A 19,967-nucleotide genomic window follows, 5' to 3' on the forward strand; every position below is an offset into this window, starting at 1 on the left:
ACAGAAAGAAGCTGTTCATGAAAACAGCATCCAACAGTCAGACCATCAAGAACCCAGATCCGGACTATAACTATTCTGACAATTCAGTTGTTTCTCACAAAACAAATGTTTTTCAAAATTGTTATACCATTTCTAGAAGCATTTTATAGCTAAGTACGTATAAATTCAGAAATAGCATCTTCTTGCCAAAGTCATCTTCAAAACAAGAAACAAGATCAAACTAGCAATGCAGGTGGAACAGTTCTTTTTAAAGCACCCTGTGGTTATTACTAAAAAGCCTTTATTTAGGCTAAACTACTTAAGAACAAAAGAAAATCATCTAAAAAGCTACAATATGGAAAGAAATTTAAAACTACAAAGCTTGTTATACCTATTTCATTTTATTAATATACCTGGGAAATTATTTAGAAAGAACCACCTTCATGTTAACTAATGACCATTTTCTTTATCCAAACAGATAAAGATCTGAACCCACTTAAAAAGGTCAGAAGTTGTAAGTAAAGCATTTTTTTCATTTGTCCTTCCAAATAAAGCACATGCAATCCAATTTACTTTTAGGTCAAAAGAGACATCCAACTCTAAGCACTAACTATAAGAGCAAGTCAGAGGAGACAATCCAAACTCCTTGCAAAATTCCCTGTGAAACCCTGTATAACAATACACTTTTTAAAATTGTTTAAAAGTTCTTTGCAGGAATTTCCTATGGCACTGTGATTTCATTACATATAGTCAGTGAGGGAATCTAGGTAAAGAATATTCTAAAACACTTAGTACTTCTTCCTTTCTCTCTGAAACGGAGTAGCTAAGTAGCCTACACTGGCCTGAAACTTTACAGCCCCTGTCTCTGCCTCCCAAGTAATGGACTGCAGGTGTTCACCATCATGTCAGGATTCTGTGTCTTTTATGTACAAAATTTCTTCAGAATGACAAGTTAAATATAAAGTAAAATGTTGTTAAGAACTTAATACTCAGAGGGAAAAATGTGTGTCCAAAAACTTGAAAGGGTGAGCAGCTTGTGTTAGGAGTCCAGAAAGGTGAAGGCCACACGGAGTGTATGGCTGGCTGTGCAATCATGGCCCGTGACCATGAGTCTTGTACTGGGCAAACCACTGACTGGACTGAAACATACCAACAAAACCCTCTGCTTCTTTACCTCCAGGGCCTCCTCAGATGGCGGCTGGAAAGATGAACTGAACATATAATACACTACAGAGAAAGATATTTGCAGAAAAAGTGCAAGAGGAAAATAAGGGAGGAAAATGTAAGAACTAGCTATACTCACTCTAAATATTCAGAGGACATATCAGAAAACAAATTTAACAATATACAAAACAAAATTATGAAGTCCTTCAAGTATTTCACGCTATCAAAGACTTTCCAAAGAATATTTTAACTCACAAATGACTGAATTTCAGTAAAGCTGCCTCTCACTTACAAAGCTCCCCATCTCAATGTCTTTCAGTGACATGAAGAGAGATTCAGGAAGAGGCTTTGCAGTCTGTCTACTTCTTCGAGCATGACCAGAGCCTAACAAGGCAGTATTATTTGGACAGTGTTTCTCAAATCTGAGGGGAACAGAAGAGGGCAGCTTCAGCAGAGAAAGAGTGTCACACACATTTCAGTACCATCTCTACCCTGCCACTTTGGAAATCAGACTCCAAACAGCTAGTTTCCTCCTTATAAAAAAGAAATTCAAAGCAGTACTTAGAAGGTCTGGGAAGGGTCAAATGGGCTTACAGATAACAGTTTATTGAGCCAAGTGTGGTGACTCATGCCTGAGATTCCAACATTCAGAAGGCTGGGAGAAGCAGGTATTTCCAAGTTTGAAGTTAGCCTGGAGTAGTTCCAAGCCAACCTGAACTACAATGTATGCCATAAATAAGTACACTAATGTGTGTTTATGTAAACAAAATTATTAAAGTGAAAATTTCTTGGGAGAACCTTTATAATAGATGGATCAGAGCAACACTGTCAAGAGCCCACATCGTGTGTGAAAGAGGGGCAGGCTTACATAACTAATATGAGACACACACAGAGATGAGGGTGGGGGTGGGGAGAGTTCAAAGCACCATCCATGAAGATCTGTCAGCAGACATTTAAACTTGAATCTATTCACTCATTAAGAAACACAACCACGGGAGCTGGAGAGATGGCTCAGTGGGTAAGAGCCCAGATTGCTCTTCCAGAGGACCTGAGTTCAAATCCCAGCAACCACATGGTGGCTCACAACCATCTGTAATGAGATCCAATACCTTCTTCTGAAGGCAGCTACTGCATACTCCTATACATAAAATAAGATAAATAATTCTTAGAAATGGCCATTGTTACTGGGTCCACATGGGGTTAAAAAAAAAAAAAAAAGAAACACAACCACAAGGATATAATCTGTCAATTCTAAACCACAGACAACCCTACAGGAAAAAATCACAATTACAAATCTTCAATAAATATGATGAAAGCCAAAAGGAGTATCCTACACCACAGTAGAGTGGCCACAGTAAATTACTGAATATTTTAATAGCTGAAGTGGAGATTCTGAATGCTTCCAACATACAAAAAAGCTAAACTTGAGATGGCAGGTATGTTAGTTTACCCTAATTTGATCACTGAAGAGTCTACATGTAACAAAATGTTCTCTCTCTCTCTCTCTCTCTCTCTCTCTCTCTCTCACTCACTCACACATACAAACACATTCACACACACACACACACACACACACACACACACACACACACACACACAGGGCAGGTTTAAGCTTTTTGGTTTTTGCAATAAACCCAATGCAATGTGTGGACTTTGGATCATCACCTGAACAAACCAAAAATAAAAAGTATTATTACTTATGAGTACAGTAATGATGTGGTTATGTTTGAAGGGAAAAAGTCCTTATCCAAGAGATTTTTTAAAAATATATCAAGATGAAGCAGCTATATAGTACAATGTTTATAATTACTAAGCTTAATTAAGCTGGGCCTGCCAGCCTCCACAGACCAGGAAAGATACCTACTAAGAAGACCGGGGAACCCACAAATTCAAGGCCCACCTTTGCTACAGAGTGAATTCAAGGCCAGCATAGGCAACTTAGGAAGATAGTCTTTCAAAATAGTAAACAGAAGGCTAGAAACATAGGTCAGTGGTGGAGTACATAAATACAAGGCCCTAGGTTCAACCCCTTGTGCTGCATAAAGAAAAAACCATTATATCTAGGATATAGACAGCTTTCCTCTCTAGCTTCAGTATGACTGAATTCATCAGTGAGAACTTACTTAACAATAGTATCATGCTGTATGACAGACAGTCGTACGAACATCCCTCCAGTAATGTCACAGATAGCACTCCATTTCATCTTGACCCTGGTTCCCATTATTTGCTTCCTTAAATTCAAAGCTTCAATACCAACTGAAGAAACCTAGAACGTACCTGTGTTAATAGAAGCTGATGTAACAAGATTCTTTCTTAGCATGTCATAGAGAGGGCTGTAAAAGAATATATAAATACTTGTTTTTCCATTATATATTAAATACACCTGCAGTATGATACTTTCCTACTCTCTTAGCTATACAGACAGACTCATTCCCCCACAATTTTTTTTTAAAATAACTTAAACATTAAGGAGGAGCCAGGGGCAATAGTGCTTGCCTGAAACCCAGCATTTGGAAGGCTCAGTCTAAAAGATCCAAGGTCAAGGTTATTCTTAGCAACTTACTGATTTGGAGCCTCCTTAGGTTCAAATGTGAACCTATTTTTAAAAAACAAAGAAAGCCAGGCATGGTGGCATACACTTTTAACTGCAGTGATGGGGTGGGGGAGTGGGGGGTACACTAATGGGTGAGGGCAGGTGGATCTCTGAGCTCAAGGCCAGCCTAGTCTACAGAGCAAGTCCAGGACAGCCAGGGCTGGTTACACCAAGAAACCCTGTCTCATTTAAAAAAAAAAAAAAAAGTCTAGCCCCAGCTAACTATTTATTTTATTAACTATTGGTAACGTAATTGGGAAGATTTTCTTTGAAGATTATTTTTTTTCTTCTAAATGTTAAGTTTTGCATTTTTGATTGAAAAACGAAAGCATGACAGTAAGTTTTATCAATGTTAAGAGAAAATAAGCTCAGGTGGCTGGCGAGATGGCTCAGCGAGTAAGAGCATTGACTGCTCTTCCAGAGGTCCTGAGTTCAAATCCCAGCAACCACATGGTGGCTCACAACCACCCATCATGAGATCTGATGCCCTCTTCTGGAGTGTCTGAAGACAGCTACAGTGTATTTATTTATAATAATAAATAAATCTTTGGGCCAAAGAGAGCAGGGACTGAGCGAGTGGAGTTGACCAGATGAGCAGGGCTGACCAGAGCAAGCAGAGGTCCTAAAATTCAATTTCCAACAACTACAACCATCTGTACAGCTACAGTGTACTCATATGCATAAAATAAATAAATCTTAATTTAATTAATAAAATAAATAATAAATCTAAAGAAAGAAAGAGAAAAGAAAAGAAGGAAAGAAAGGAAAGAAAGGAAAGAAAGGAAGGAAAGGAAGGAAAGGAAAGAAAGAAGGAAGGAAAGGAAAGGAAAGGAAAGGAAAGGAAAGGAAAGGAAAGGAAAGGAAAGGAAAGGAAAGGAAAAGGAAAGGAAAAGGAAAGGAAAGGAAAGGAAAAGGAAAGGAAAAGGAAAGGAAAGGAAAGGAAGCTAGCTCAGAAAAAAGCAATCACTATATATAAAGGGCAGGGGCAACACCAGAAGGTGACGATGGGGTGGAAAGATGGATCAACTGAATAGCATTGACTGTTCTTACAGGGAAACAACAGCGCACACATGGTGGCTCATGACCATATGCAACTTCAGTTCCAGGAGACCTGACACCCTCTTCTGGCCTCTTTGGGCACCAAGCACATACCTGAGCAGACACATGCATGTAGGCAAAACACTCACACACATGAATTAAAACTTTAAAAAATAATTGTACAGAACACCAGCTTGTGACCTAGTGACACGACTCCCTCCTGTTCAACCAGACGCCCCCCACCCATTAGCCCTCTAAAAACTGTCACAGCTTAGCTCACATTCTGCTTCCTCAAGGAAGCTTTGACAGGATAAGTCCCAGCCATCCCCCACTTCATGTACTTCTCTCTATAGCTCTGTCATGCTATTTGACCATGTATGAAGATGATTACTATTCTGTATGTACCATCAAATCAGACTGTGCACACTGCAAACCATTGTACTGTGCATATATCTCACTGGCTATACGACATATGTAGCCTTTAAAACACTTACTGGCTAAAGAAAAATAACCTCTACAGACTGAGTGAGCAGATATAAGCACTCAAAGATACATAAACCCTCGCCCTTTTTACCTTGGATCTTTCACAGAAAAGCTCTGACATCCAAGTAGATCTCCCAAAAGATCTCCACCACAGTATACCATATGTTGCTCCTGTTGATCATAGAGCTGCTTCACCATTATATACTGGCCTAGATAGTGCATTACCTACATGAGAATAAAACACCATGAAATGATATGTCGGACTCCTATCAAAACCACAATTCCCATGAGTGGTTGAGATATTTTGCTAGAGAAAGACATGCAAGACCACCAGTATTTGGATGCTGACATAGTGTATGCAATCCCCACACCGGATAGATGTTTCCTACACTAGGTCCATCCACTCATCCATCAATTGTCAGCCTGAGCTGACAATGAACAAAGGCAGCAACTTCGTATTCTCCTGCAGTGTTTAATGTTTAATGGACCACTAGTCCTAATACAGAAACCAGAATCCAGGTCTCTCACAAAAACATAGTCTACCTGGCTTTTTCCTTTCAGGTTTAAAAACTCACAACCCTAAACTGGAAAAGAGCTCTTTTACACGTAGATGAAGTATGTCACAGAACCTTTATTAAATCATCCAGGCTGATACACTGTTTGACAATAGACCTGGATAAATTTTATGGCAAGCGGGGAGAGAATGAAAGGGGAAAGGGAAGGAATTAGGCAGATACATCTACTGATATATTTTTAATGTTTCACTCTTTAATACTTCATGCTTTATTCTTTATTTCCCTTCTATCCTCCCACCCTGACCCCGGAATGTTTCTTAAAAGTAGGTTAAAAGTACCAAACTTCTTATTTGATAGTTAAGTTCTTGTTAAATATCAAAAGCAAAAAAAAAAAAAAAAAAAAAAAAGGATATCTATAAACTCAGAGGTATTACTGATAGATGTGGCACTTTGAAGAAAAAAGTCTGTAATTTTGTTTTCTGCTTAGGAAAAGGCAGAAGGTTCTCTATACCAAATGCAAACTGTTTGAGTACATAACATCTGAAAAATATATTCCACTTAAAAAATTCAATGTGCTAGTTTAAAAAGGAAAAAAGCTCCCAGATGCTAAGTTATTTAAATCCTTAAACATTCAAAATGACTCCGTGCTCCCAGAGCCCCTGACAAACGCACAGTGATTGGTAGAGTTGCTGACTCAGTTCCTTCCCGCATCAAGTCTTAGAAGCTGTGACTTTCTTTTTTTTTTTTTTTTTTTTGGTTTTTCGAGACAGGGTTTCTCTGTATAGCCCTGGCTGTCCTGGAACTCACTTTGTAGACCAGGCTGGCCTCGAACTCAGAAATCCACCTGCCTCTGCCTCCCAAGTGCTGGGATTAAAGGCATGCGCCACCACGCCCGGCTGAAGCTGTGACTTTCTTAACCCACATATTTTTCTTTTAACTCCCAGGTCAATGAATCTGTGGATGACCACATATATAGGGACTTCAAAGGAAGTGTGGAGGAAACAGGAAATTCACAAGGCGGCCCTTACAAGATGAAAAACTGTCCTTTCAGTAGTACAACTTCCTCTTTGGCCCAGGTTTCAGAACTGTGCACATGACAGCCTCTATTTGACTGATCTTAAAACTGGGAACAGTCCCTGCCGGCTCACCTCTTTCATGGTGAATACTTCCCCCTGCGCACCTGCTGCATGCAAAATCTTCAAAAGCTGCAGTTTTGGCCGCACCTGCTATAAACGTAAAACATTAAGACAGAACTTCCATTCACCTAAAGGGCCTGAACTTACTATGTAGTAAAGGCTGACCTTGAACTCTGGATCCTGCACAAACCCAGCACAAAGCTATTTATTTACATTTCAATTAGATTGATTTCTGGGGAGGTGGGGGATGATGAAAGAAGAGATCTTCCAAAAAAACAAAAAAACAAAAAAACAAAAACAAAACAAACAAACAAAAACGAAAACAAAAAAAAAACTCTAGGAGACACATGCTGTCTTTCTGATAAATCTTTTATAGCAGGAAGCATATTCATACCTAAAAGGATGACAATAATAATAAATTTTTAAGGAAAATAGGTGTTGGCTTGAAAAACAGGATAATTAGAAACTCTGCATTTATGGTGGAAATAAATGGTATAACTGCTGCGCGGGAGGGGGGGGGGACGGGGGACGGGGACACACGACAGGACAACCTTGGCAGCCCTTAGAAAAATGGCTCAGTAGTTAAGAACACTGGCTGTTCTTACAGGGAACCAGATTTCAAGTCCTAGCACTCACAAGGCACTTCCCAACTCTAACTCCAGTTCCAGGTTACTCTCTTCTGGTCTTGCTTGGCACCAGACACACCTGTGAGGCACAGACATACATGCATACAAAACACTCATACCCACAAAATATTTAGTTACATTCCAAGGTAGCTATTAAAAATCTGAAAGCTGGAGCTGGAAAGATGGCTCAGAGCTTAAGAGCACTGGCTATTCTTCCAGAGGTCCTGAGTTCAATTCCCAGCAACCACATGGTGGCTCTTAACTCTATAATGAGGTCTAGTGCCCTCTTCTGGCCTGCTGGCATACATGCAGGCATATAAGATATATACATATAAATCTAAAAAAAGCAAAACAAAAGACAAACACCTGAAAGCTGGGGCCAGGCATTGGGGACATACTTTTAATCTCACTTTTTTTTGGGGGGGGGGGGGCATGCAGAAGCAAAAGGATCTCTTAAGTTTGAGGCCAGCCTGGTCTATACAGCAAATTTCAGTAATAGCCAGAACTGAACCCATCTCTGGAAAAGAAAAGGAAAAAAAACTGAAAAATAGGCCCAGACTAAATATTTGTATACTATTATTCTCAAACGGTCAAAGATGATGGCACTGAAACTCAGCAGGTTTCATAAGCAGCCTTTGTTGTGTACAGCCATCACTTCCCTGACCGTGGAGTTTGTGAGCTCTTTAGCCAATAATTGTTGACTCTTGGTTTTTGTTTTTAAATATTTTTATTATAACCCTGAAATGAAAACTGAAATGAAAACTGAGGCACTAAGGAAAGAGCGAGTTACCTAGTTACTGCTCTGCTGAACTTTGCCAGCCACAGGAACCTGACTGACTTTATCATAGATATACACTTTGTGATATTTGCCTCCAATACTTTCCGATATTTGCCTCCAATACTTTCCTATCTTGTATTTTATTTACAATGTTCTGTTTTTCATACTATTCATTACTCATTTTTGTATGCTGCTTGAAATTGATCTTAGACCCTCACACATGCTAGGCAGGTACCCTACCGCTCAGCTATGCCCTCAGCTCCCTTACTATTGATGAGCACATAATGTACCACTTCTATGTGTCAGCTTATTAACTACTTATTAACCAAGGAACAGAAAACACTGATCTGCATCTGTAAAAAGTCTGGATTTTTCCCCCTTTTCCACTCTTCATTTTGGCAGCTCTGAGGATCTATCTATTCCTGAGCCCTGCACATCTAAGGCAAATGAGTACTCTGGGGCTCAGCTCACCCCTACTCCTGCTATAAATGGAATATGACCATGCCCATAAGTTTACATTTTTTTAGGGCTACAGTACCAAAGGGTTAAGACACAAACTCTATGGCCTGCAAAGCCTAACAATGTGTGTTCTCTGCCCCTATACATAAAGTCTGTTGACTCCTACCCTAAACTTCAAAGACTTCATACTTTTAGTAAAAGTAACGCTACTTGAAAGCTGGGTAGTGGTTCACAACTGTAATCATAGCACTTGGTAGAGCCAAGTTCATCTGGAACTTGCTATGTAGATCAGTCTGTCTTTAAAAAAAAAGTATCCTACTTGAAGGGTCATTATGCATATATTTTTTCATACTTTGAACAACCTACCTGGAATATTAAAGAAAGCAGAGCAGCTGGGAGGTGGGGAGGTGGCTCAGTCAGTACAGTATCGGCTGTACAAGCATGAGGACCTGCGCTCATTCAGATTCCAGCATGCACAGAGAAAGCCACATGTGGTAGCACAAAGCTACAGTCCCAGCACTGGGAAGGCTGTAACAAAGGGACCCTCCAGGAACTCACTGGACAATCTAGCTCAATCAGTGAGCTATAAATAACATATAATTATAATATATAATGTGTAATTTATAATATAATACATTATTATAATTATAATAATATATGATATAAAAATAAATAGTAATATACAATGTATAGATTTAATAACTGACCCTGTCTCAAAAGTAAGGCAGAGCACAACTGAGGAAGACAAGCCGTTTTAACTTCTGGTCTTCACAGACACATGAACAATTATATCACACACACATGCAGGAGGAAGGGGTGTCAAGTAGCTGAGAGTAGTTAATCCATATAAGTTATGATATGTGTGTGTGTGTGTGTGTGTGTGTGTGTGTATGTGTGTATATGTATGTGTGTGTGTATAAGGTTGTCCTTAAATTCACTCTGTAGCCCAAGCAAGTTTTGAACTTTTGATTCTCCTGCTTGAGGAATCCAAGTAGTTGGGATAATAGGACCTTACCATCAGATCCCTCAATACAGACATTTTGAGGCTACTGCCTCCCATCTTCCCTAATGCTTTAGCTATAAGGATGGTGGTAAAGAATGAAAAAGACCCAGTCCTCTTTAGTAATTCTCTACTTCCTATTAATTTAGACATGTAATTAAACTCTTCAGGTGGAAAAGAAGCTATGAAATTTCATTGCAATCTATCTGTACTGACCAGAAGACAGAGTGCCAGTTAAGGGAAAGTAGCCATCTCAACACACACACACACACACACACACACACACACACACACACATCATAACTTATATGGATTAACTACTCTCAGCTACTTGACACCCCTTCCTCCTGCATGTGTGTGTGTGTGTGATATAATTGTTCATGTGTCTGTGAAGACCAGAAGTTAAGCTGGCAGTGGGAGGAAGAAATGAACATAGGCACCAGGAGTGGTGGCGCACACCTTTAATCCCAGCACTTGGGAGGCAGAGGCAGCGGATTTCTGAGTCCGAGGCCACCCTGCTCTACAAAGTGAGTTCCAGGACAGCCAGGGCTACAGAGAAACCCTGTCTCAAAAAACAAAAAAAAAAACCATAAAAACAAAAAACAAAAACAAAAAAAAGGGCTGGAGAGATGGCTCAGTGGTTAAGAGCACTGTCCTGTGTTCAATTCCCAGCAACTCATGGTGGCTCACGACCATCTTTAATGAGATCTGATGCCCTCTTCTGGTGTGTCTGAAGACAGCTACAGTGTACTCATATAAATAAAATAAATCTTTAAAAAAAAAAAAAAAGAAAGAAAGAAAAGAAATGAACAAAGGCGCTACAACTGTGAAATGATAGTACAGGGGCTCCACTTCTCAGAACACATCCTAGGCATATGCCTAACTCCAACAGCAACTAGAGTGCCTCCAGATGAGAAAGTTCTACAGCAACGTCCTATGAATCTAAGTAATAAAGATTCTTCTATACAGGGAAACCTTTATTGTTACCAAAACAAAAACAAAAACAAAAACAAAATTGGGTGGCTGGGGATATAACTCCATGGTAGAGCACCTGCCTAGCATGCACGAGGCCGAAATGTAATCCTGAGCATAGAGATAAGCAAAAAGTCAGAAACAAAATGTAAGGAATGGGACCAGCTTAAATTAGCCCTATCTCTGACATAAAAGATAAACCAGGCTGATGAGTCTCATATACAAATTTGCATGGATAGAATAAACAGTAGATTTTGTCTTCTAGGAGAGCCAGTCTGAGAGCTTGGCAGCGTCAGTAACTTCATAACACACTATTATTATGATTATAGAACTGGAAAGTCTATTTTTGAGATAGCTTCAAAACCTTCCTTGCAGGGCGGTGGTGCCACAACTTTTTTTTTTTTTTAAAGATTTATTTATTATATGTAACCACACTGTAGCTGTCTTTAGACACTCCAGAGTCAGATCCCATTACGAGCCACCATGTGGTTGCTGAATTTGAACTCAGGACCTTCAGAAGACCAGTCAGTGCTCTTAACCACTGAGCCACCTCGCCGCCACTGCCACCCCGACCCCCAGGTGCCACAACCTTTAATCCCAGCACTTGGGAGGCAGAGGCAGGGGGATTTCTGAGTTTGAGGCCAGCCTGGTCTACAGAGTGAGTTCCAGGACAGCCAGGGCTACACAGAGAAACCCTGTCTCAAAAAACAAAAAAAAAAAAAAAAAAAAAAAACAAACCTTCCTCATTCTGTTATGCAGGAAGCAGACAGGTGCCGGTACTGGAGTATGTCTCTCTTTCCCTGTCTCACTATCAACAAGACAGATGAGCTAGAGCTTTTCTAACCCCACAGTTTACTTCATGCTACATTAATTTCTATTCCAATCCCTCTATCTCAACGTCATCCTTTCCCAACAATCAGGAGGCCCGGACTGTGATCTACTGCACTCCACTACGTTGGTCCCTAGAGCACGCCTATAGTATACAATTTTGTTATATATTTTTGTTTTCTTTAAGACAGGGTCTCTCTATTATGTAGCTCAGGCTGGCCTCTAACTCACAAGAGATGGACCTGCCTCTGCCTCCTAAGTGCTAGAATTATAAAAACTTGCATATACCAAGTCCATATAGTACAGTTTTGTTATTATATTGTATATTGTCAAATTTGTATTGCTTTTAAAGCTTCTTCAATGTCAAGAACTCCATCATTCTAAAGTTTCACAAATATTTTTTCTATTTTCTTCCAACATCTTGACTTTTTACATTTAAATCCTTCATCTACCTGGGATTTGTGTTTTCCAGAGACATGTTATTATCACAAAATTAGTTTATAAAATTAATTTGTACTGCATCTTTTCCTCACCAATTCCAAATCCTACTTTCAACATATATATTAAGGAACAAACATGAAAAAATGTTTCTGAATCACAAAAATATAATAATTTTTTAAAATCTATTAAAGGAAAATGTCTGGAGATGGAGAGAGCGCTCAGTGGTTAAAGACACTTGTAGCTCTTCCACAGGACCTGGGTTTGAATCCCAGCAGCCACACAATAGCTCACAATGATCTGTAATTCCGATCCCAGGGTATCCAGTGTCCTCTTCTGGCTTCCAAGGGGCTTCCATGCATGTAATTCACAGACAGTGCATGCAGACAAACCATACACACACACACATAATAACAATAAATAAATCTTAAAAAGTAAAAAAAAGTCTGTCTGCAATAGGATACACTAAATCTGAGAGGAGACTGTCAAGTCTGTATCCACAGATGACTAAATGATAAGCTATGGATCTGTAAGAATATATTTGCTATATTCACCATTTGAGATAGCCTTTTAAATAAAACAAACTAGCCTGACCTGGTGGCACATGCCTAGAATCCCAGCAGGTAAGCCAGGCAGGAGGATCAAGCAAGTTCACAGCAGCCTGGTCTACAAAGGAAGTTCCAGGTCAGCCAGGACTAACATAGACTCTGTCTGTGTCTTTCTCTCTCAGCGCTCCAGAATAAACTAACTATAACCACATGAAACAAAAAATGAACTTAAGATAACCTGGCCCCAAATTCTCTACTACCCACCTCTAACCTAAAACGTGCCTAGTCTAACAAACTCTAAGAATTAACTGACAAGCAGAAGGGCACAAACAGTGACAACCCAGATCAACCTTGACCATTTCAAGCTGTCTGTAACTTTCAAATGGTAATATGAGATTTACATCACCACATCTGCTGTAAGCAAACCCTACAGTAAACTCAGTGATATGCCTCAATTCAATTCAAAATATTTAAAGAAGAGTAAGATGTCTGGTAGTGATTACCTGACTAATTTGTTCCGAAGAAATTCTGCAAGCACTGTCAGATGCTGAACACTGGGCCGAGGTGGAATGTGATGTCATTTTGGCAGTGAAGACTCCACAGTTAGCAAACTAAAAGGGAAAAACATATAAAATTGTAAAGCAGAAAATTTTGTCTTTAGCATTTACTAAGAGCTGGGGACTAGAGAGATGGCTCATCAGTTAAGAGCACTGGCTACTCTTTCAGAGTACCTAGTAGGTTCAATTCCTGCAGCCCACAACTGTCTGTAATTCCAGATTCTAGGGGATCTGACACTCTCAGACATGCAGAAAAAAAGACAATACACATAAAATAAAAATCAATTTAAAAGGAAAAATAAACAAGCCAAGCGTGGTGGCACACACCCTGAATACCAGTACCCAGGAGGCAGAGGCAAGGGGATCTTTGAGTTCAAGAGCAACCTGTTCTACACAGCAAGTTCAAGGACACCCAGAACCTATATAGAGAACTTGTCTCCTAAACAGAATAAAAAAGACAAAACTGCCAACAACATTTTTTAAATCTGATACACACACACCTGCATAAATGCAAAATACTCACACTGAACTGAAATTCTCAATTCTCAAATCCAGCACAGAAGCTAAAAACTAAACCAGCCAAGTGTCCCTCAGGTGAATCCTGAAAGAGAGACAGGTTTGGACATGTTCCATCTTCAATGCTGATGCTAATGAATACATTGTTCCTAGCTAGTTGCAAGTCAAATTTACCAACACTGCTTCCCTATTAGCAATAAGGTAGACTGAGCAGAGTGATTAAGATAAGAGCTAGGAGACACCCACAGCTGGAAAATCACCAAGTTTCTAAGACCACAGGCCAACAAGCCTGGACAAGAAACCCCAGGAAAGTGAGTGTCAAAGTTTGCCTGGTAATTGTGGTAGGACACACTGGCAATCTCAGAACTTAAAAAGCAGGAGGCCTGAGGTTCATGGTAAGACCCTCTCAAAACAAGTCTTTAAAAATACATTTCTACAGCCGGGCAGTGATGGTGTACCCCTTAATCCCAGCACTTTTATTTCTGAGTTCAGGGCCAGCCTGGTCTACAGAGTGAGTTCCAGGACAGCCAGGGCTACACAGAGAAACCCTATCTCGGAAAAAAACAAAAACAAACAAAAAACATTTCTGCTATCACATACTGGAACTTTGAAATGTATAAAAATCTGCAAAGAATGACCACTGCTACTGCATAGGACCATGAAGGGTAGGGTAGTCACAATGGCCTATAATTCAGCTCCAAGAATCTTATCATCATCTCAAATATAGTTTCATTCCCTTGTTTTCTTCAAAGTGGAGTCCTGAGAAATATATAACTGGCTTACTTGCTTAAAAAAAGGAAAAAGAGCATTGTATGTAATTTGAGAGATAACTGTTTGACTGCATTTACTTAATTCTTCTCTTACTGGGAGGGATAAGATAGGGTGATTCCATGACAGGCTTCAAAGTAACAGTTACTGAGACTAAGCCTAAATCTGTTTCCAAGAACTAGACAAGGCCAGACAAGCCCAGACAAGTCAGTTACTGAAAAAACCCCAGGCTTAAGACAGCTAGTCAGAAGCTGCCCCACCACAGCCTGAGGCAAGCACAATGGGTCAGCAAAAGTTTCCCCACACTCCAGTAATGCTTCTAGAATTTCCAGAAGAGATGGACCCAACTGGTTAAAATAGTGGTCACCTACCCCAGAATTCCCCTAATGTGCTTTAAATTGGGCCTGCAAGCTAACTTTGGGGGTCTATCTTGGTTAGTGGGGAGACCTCAGCACGCTGGACTTCTAAAGAATAAAGCACTGTGTTTACATAGCCGGGGTCATGTTTGGAAACTCTGAGGTTTCCAAAGCCAGGGCCAGGGTCTTTGCCTGCCACCTAAGGGGCAGGCTCTAAAGCTCGGAGCTACTTCTGCACAATGCCTGCCTATGTGCTACCATGCTCCCCTCCAAGATAATGGACTAAGCCTCTGAGACTATAAGCCAGCCCCCAAGTAAGTGTTTTCCTTTATAGAGCTGCTTTGGTTATGGTGCTTCTTCAAGGAACAGAACACTAAGTGTCCAACCTCCTGGAGTTACAGTAGTTTTAACATGGATGCTCAGATCTAAACTCTGGTCCTCTCAAAATTTAAAAGCAGTAAACACTCTAAACTTCTCAGCCATCTCTCCAGTCCCTGATCTACTTTCAGTATAATTTCATTCAGAATAAAAAAAAAAAAAATCAATACAAGAATTTTAAAATGTTTTCTTCTTGATGTTCACTTTTTGTTATTTGTTTCTGTTTTCAGGCAGGGTGGGGTAGGAGTCTTACTCTGAAGCTTATGTCCTTGAACTGACTACTAAGTCAGCTTGACTACTTTCTAAGGGTTAAGACTACAGGAATGTACCACCACTCCTGGCTTTGGGGATTTTTATAGAACCTCAAAATGCTAAAAATGTATATAGAAGAGTTAAGATGCTAAGAATGCAAGTCCCTTCCAAAAGAACAAGGAGGGAAGGACTTGGCCTTCTAGATAGCCAAACTTCTAAAAAAAAAGACCATTTGAGGAGCTGGAGAGATGGTTCAAAAAAGAAGAGCACTTGCTGCTCTTGCAGATGACCTAAGCTCCGTTGCCAGCACCCACACGGCAGCTAACAACCATCTGTAACCCCAGTTCCAGAGGACCTGATGCCTTCTTCTGGCCTCTGTGGGCACTGCTTACACACAGTACACATACACACAATACATGCAGGCAAAACTCCCATACACATACAATAAAAATAAGTAAATCTCTCCTTTTTAAAAATTTATTTATTATCTGTAAGTATACTGTAGCTGTCTTCAGACAGAAGAGGGCGCCAGATCTCATTATGGATGGTTGCGAGCCACCATGTGGTTGATGGGATTTGAACTCAGGACCTTCGGAAAAGCAGTCGGGGCTCTTAACCGCTGAGCCATCTCACCAGCCCCAATAAATCTCTTTTTAAAAGTCTAGTTTGGGGGGGGAGGGGGTAAAAAAAATTCTAGCTGTGATAGCAAAAAAAAAAAAAAAATGAAATAAAATATATAGGATAAAATAAAGAACTAGAAACACAAATTGAAAATTCAGTGTTTCACAAGTGGTTGTCAGTTATGAAATGAATCCATGTTCAATAAAATTAACTAGAAAAACGTAAGTTAAATGAAATAAAATTGTTCCCTGAGACAGGTGGTATAGTGCCACACACCTTTAATCCCAGCATTTAGGAGGCAGAGGTAGACAGAGGAGTTTGAGGCCAGCCTGGTCTACAGAAAAAGTTCCAGGACAGCCAGGGCTACACGGAGAAACTCCAGGAGTGAGGAGAGGGAGTAGAGGGAGGGGGAGGTCCCTGAAGAAGAAAGGGGCTGGGGAGTAGTTAAGACTTACACAAGGAGCTGGAGAGATGGCTCAGTGGTTAAGAGCACTGACTGCTCTTCCAGAGGTCCTGAGTTCAAATCCCAGCAACCACATGGTGGCTCACAACCATCTGTAATGGGATCTGATACCCTCTTCTGGTGTGTGTCTGAAGACAGCGATGGAGTCCTCACTTATATAGAATAAATAATAAAAAAATAAATCTTGGGGCTGGTGAGATGGCTCAGTGGGTAAGAGCACCCGACTGCTCTTCCAAAGGTCCGGAGTTCAAATCCCAGCAACCACATGGTGGCTCACAACCATCCATAACGAGATCTGACTCCCTCTTCTGGAGTGTCTGAAGACAGCTACAGTGTACTTACATATAATAAATAAATAAATCTTTTAAAAATAAATAAATCTTAAAAAAAAAAAAAGACTTGCACAAGGACTGAAGTTCAGAACCACCCCACCCCGACACTCAGCCGCTGTGTCTAACAAATGCTTGTAAAATTCATATTGGTTAAGTCAGGCTCTTTTGAAAATATCTTACACACTCTTATTGCTTGTAGCAAGAGATACAATGAAATTTCCAACTATGATGCTACTAGATTGGTTTGTTTAGCCTAGTATAGCTTTAGTCTGATTCATTCATTTAAGAATTTAATCAAAGATGTGTATGTCTTATGCTGTACTGGCTTGACATTTGTTTTTTTAGTGGTTATAAGGATCCTTTGCATCTTAAGGAATTCTGTCTTAAAAGCATATTTAGCCGGGCGGTGGTGGCGCACGCCTTTAATCCCAGCACTTGGGAGGCAGAGGCAGGCAGATTTCTGAGTTTGAGGCCAGCCTGGTCTACAGAGTGAGTCCAGGACAGCCAGGGCCAGGGCTATACAGAGAAACCCTGTCTCGAAAAAGAAAGAAAGAAAGAAAGAAAGAAAGAAAGAAAGAAAGAAAGAAAGAAAGAAACAAACCAACCAACCAACCAACCAACCAACCAACCTACAAATACAACCAATGAGGACCCAGCTAAATAAAGTGTATCTGACAACCACTCTGGATATCAATCTGGCAGTTCCTCAGAAAATTGGACATAGTAATACCGGAAGATTCAGCAATACCACTCCTGGACATATACCCAGAAGATGCTCCAACTTGTAATAATGACACATGCTCTACTATATTTAGAGCAGCCTTATTTATAATAGCCAGAAACTGGAAAGAACCCAGATGCCCCTCAACAGAGGAACGGATACAGAAAATGTGGTACATTTACACAATGGAGTACTACGCAGCTATTAAAAACAATGAATTTATGAAATTCTTAAGACAAATGGATGGATCTGGAGGATATCATCCTGAGTGAGGTAACCCATTCATAAAAGAACACACATGATCTGCACTCACTGATAACTGGATATTAGCCCAGATAATCAGAATACCCAAGATACAATTTGCAAAACACATGAAACTCAAGAAGGAAGACAAAAGTGTGGATACTTCGATCCTTCTTAGAAGGGGGAACAAAATACCTATGGAAGGAGTTACAGAGACAAAGTTCGGAGCAGAGACTGAAGGAATGACCATCAAGAGACTGCCCCACCTGGAGATCCATCCCATAAACAACCACCAAACCCAGACACTATTGCAGATGCCAACAAGATTTTGCTGACAGGAACCTGATAGAGCTGTCTCCGGAGAGGCTCTGCCAGTGCCTGGCAAATACAGAAGTGGATGCTCACAGCCATCCATTGGACAGAGCACAGGGTCCCCAAGGAAGGAGCTAGAGAAAGGACTGAAGGAGCTGGAGGGGTTTGCAGTCCCAAAGGAGGAACAACAATATGAACTAACCAGTACCCCCAGAGCTCCCTGGGACTAAACCACAAATCAAAGAAAACACATGGTGGGACTTGTGTCTCTAGCTGTATATGTAGCAGAGAATGCCCTAGTCGGTCATTAACGGGAGGTAGGGCCTTGGTCCTGTGAAGGTTCTTTGCCCCAGTATAGGGGAATGCCAGGGCCAGGAAGCGGGAGTGGGTGGACTAGTGAGCAGAGGGAGGGAGAGAGGATAGGGGATTTTCGGAGAGGAAACTAGGAAAGGTAAATAAAGAAAATAGCTAATTAAAAAAAACGAAACAGGAGTTGTTTGTGGTCTTGACCAGTACAGTAAAAGAATACTGAAAGTAATACTTTGGACCTAAACAAACTTTTTTCCTAGCAGAAATGTATGAAGGAGGAGACTAAACTTGGATATGCAGCAACTGACAGCATTATTAAACGTTTCAAATATCTTTGACACATGTCGTGCCTGTCATTAGGTAGAGGTTCCTAATCCACAAAGACCTTTCTTGAGTAGGACAAGACAGGCATTGTTTTATCCAGATGTGTCATAATAAGAGTGGTGTCAAAATCTGGGGATGTACAAGCATCGTTGGGTGGTGTGCTAATTAAAGTTCATATTCGTGGTCCCGGTGAGGTAGAGGAGCAGGCTGTTTTGGAGGCAGGGGCAGATGACTGTGAATTTGAGGTCAGCCTAGTCTATACAGCAAGCTCCGGGTTAGCCAGGGCCGGCCACAGTGAGATTCTGTCATAATAATAATAATAATAATAATAATAATAATAATGAGATTCTGTCTCAATAATAATAACACAACATATTCGTGAAGAATATTTTTTTAATTTTTTAAATGCCCCAGGTCCGTATGAAGACCGCAAACAAGTATCTTTCACACACTAAAGCAGACAATTTGCAGCCCTAGAAATTATTTAAATCTTAAGTCACGCCAATGACACTCTCCAGGTCTCTCTCTACGACTCCTTTCCTTCAAAGTGCCTCACCCACCCCGCAAAGTGGAAGAGCAAATAAAAGATCAACCCCTTCACTTCGCTTTCAGTCTGTTAACTGTGGACTCCGTTTCACCACACTCCATTTTCCTCCACCCCGGGGTCGAAGCGCCACCCTTCCCCCACAGCCCCTTCCACGGCCCCGCGGCCCACGCCGCCCTCCGCGCCCCAGGCTCCTCCCGCCCGGTTCCTAGCTCCGAAGCCTCCGGACCTTCTGTCCGCTCCCCCGGCCCCCCGCGGGCCAGACCCCAACACCACACCTTACGGCCGCTCCATGAGTCGCTCCCCCTCCTAGCTGGGGGAGGGGTGGCAGCCGGAGACCCTAAGGCCTGCACTGCATTTTGAAACTGCGAGCAACGGCAGCACCACTTCCGGCCTCTCAAACCCAGCGTTCGCAAGAGCTTCCGGGGAGGCCGGGGGAACCATAGAGCGGACCCTGGAGGACTAGAGAGCTAGAAAGGCTGAAGAATCTACCATTGAGTACACACTAGTCCGGGAAGAGAGCCTCCGGACCTCCGAGGTCAGACAGAGATAGTTTTCTATTTTATTTTACTATTGAGTCAGGGATTCTCTGTGTAGCTCTAGCTGTCCTGGAATTCACTATGTAAACCAGACTGCCTCCCGAGTGCTGAGATTTAAGGCTTGCCACAGCATACCTTGCTTGCATAAAGAGGTTTTGAAAGAAAATAGAGGCTG

At 41.0% G+C, this 19,967-nt stretch overlaps 1 protein-coding gene across 10 annotated transcripts in view; it reads right to left on the minus strand.

The window, feature by feature from the left end:
* Mdm4 (transformed mouse 3T3 cell double minute 4) overlaps positions 1-19,967 on the minus strand; it is a 44,483-nt gene that overhangs the window by 19,612 nt on the left and 4,904 nt on the right. For 3 of the 10 annotated variants that reach the window (NR_126506.1, NM_001302804.1, NM_001302801.1), the window contains exons 1-5: positions 19,532-19,700; positions 13,061-13,168; positions 6,921-6,998; positions 5,349-5,482; positions 3,421-3,476 (exon numbers count right to left, since the gene is read on the minus strand). Coding sequence is in view for 5 of the 10 variants with exons in the window: in NM_001302801.1 (NP_001289730.1) it covers positions 3,421-3,476; positions 5,349-5,482; positions 6,921-6,998; positions 13,061-13,138 (346 nt within the window). In the remaining 5 variants the exon portion in view is untranslated. Of the gene's footprint in view, positions 1-3,420; positions 3,477-5,348; positions 5,483-6,920; positions 6,999-13,060; positions 13,169-13,637; positions 13,716-19,531; positions 19,701-19,967 lie in introns of those variants that run through there. The other 7 variants (XR_003953685.1, XR_003953686.1, NM_008575.4 and 4 more) reach the window with 6 other exon arrangements.

This window comes from Mus musculus, chromosome 1, assembly GCF_000001635.26.
Source record: "Mus musculus strain C57BL/6J chromosome 1, GRCm38.p6 C57BL/6J".
NCBI classification, from domain to species: Eukaryota; Metazoa; Chordata; class Mammalia; order Rodentia; family Muridae; genus Mus; species Mus musculus.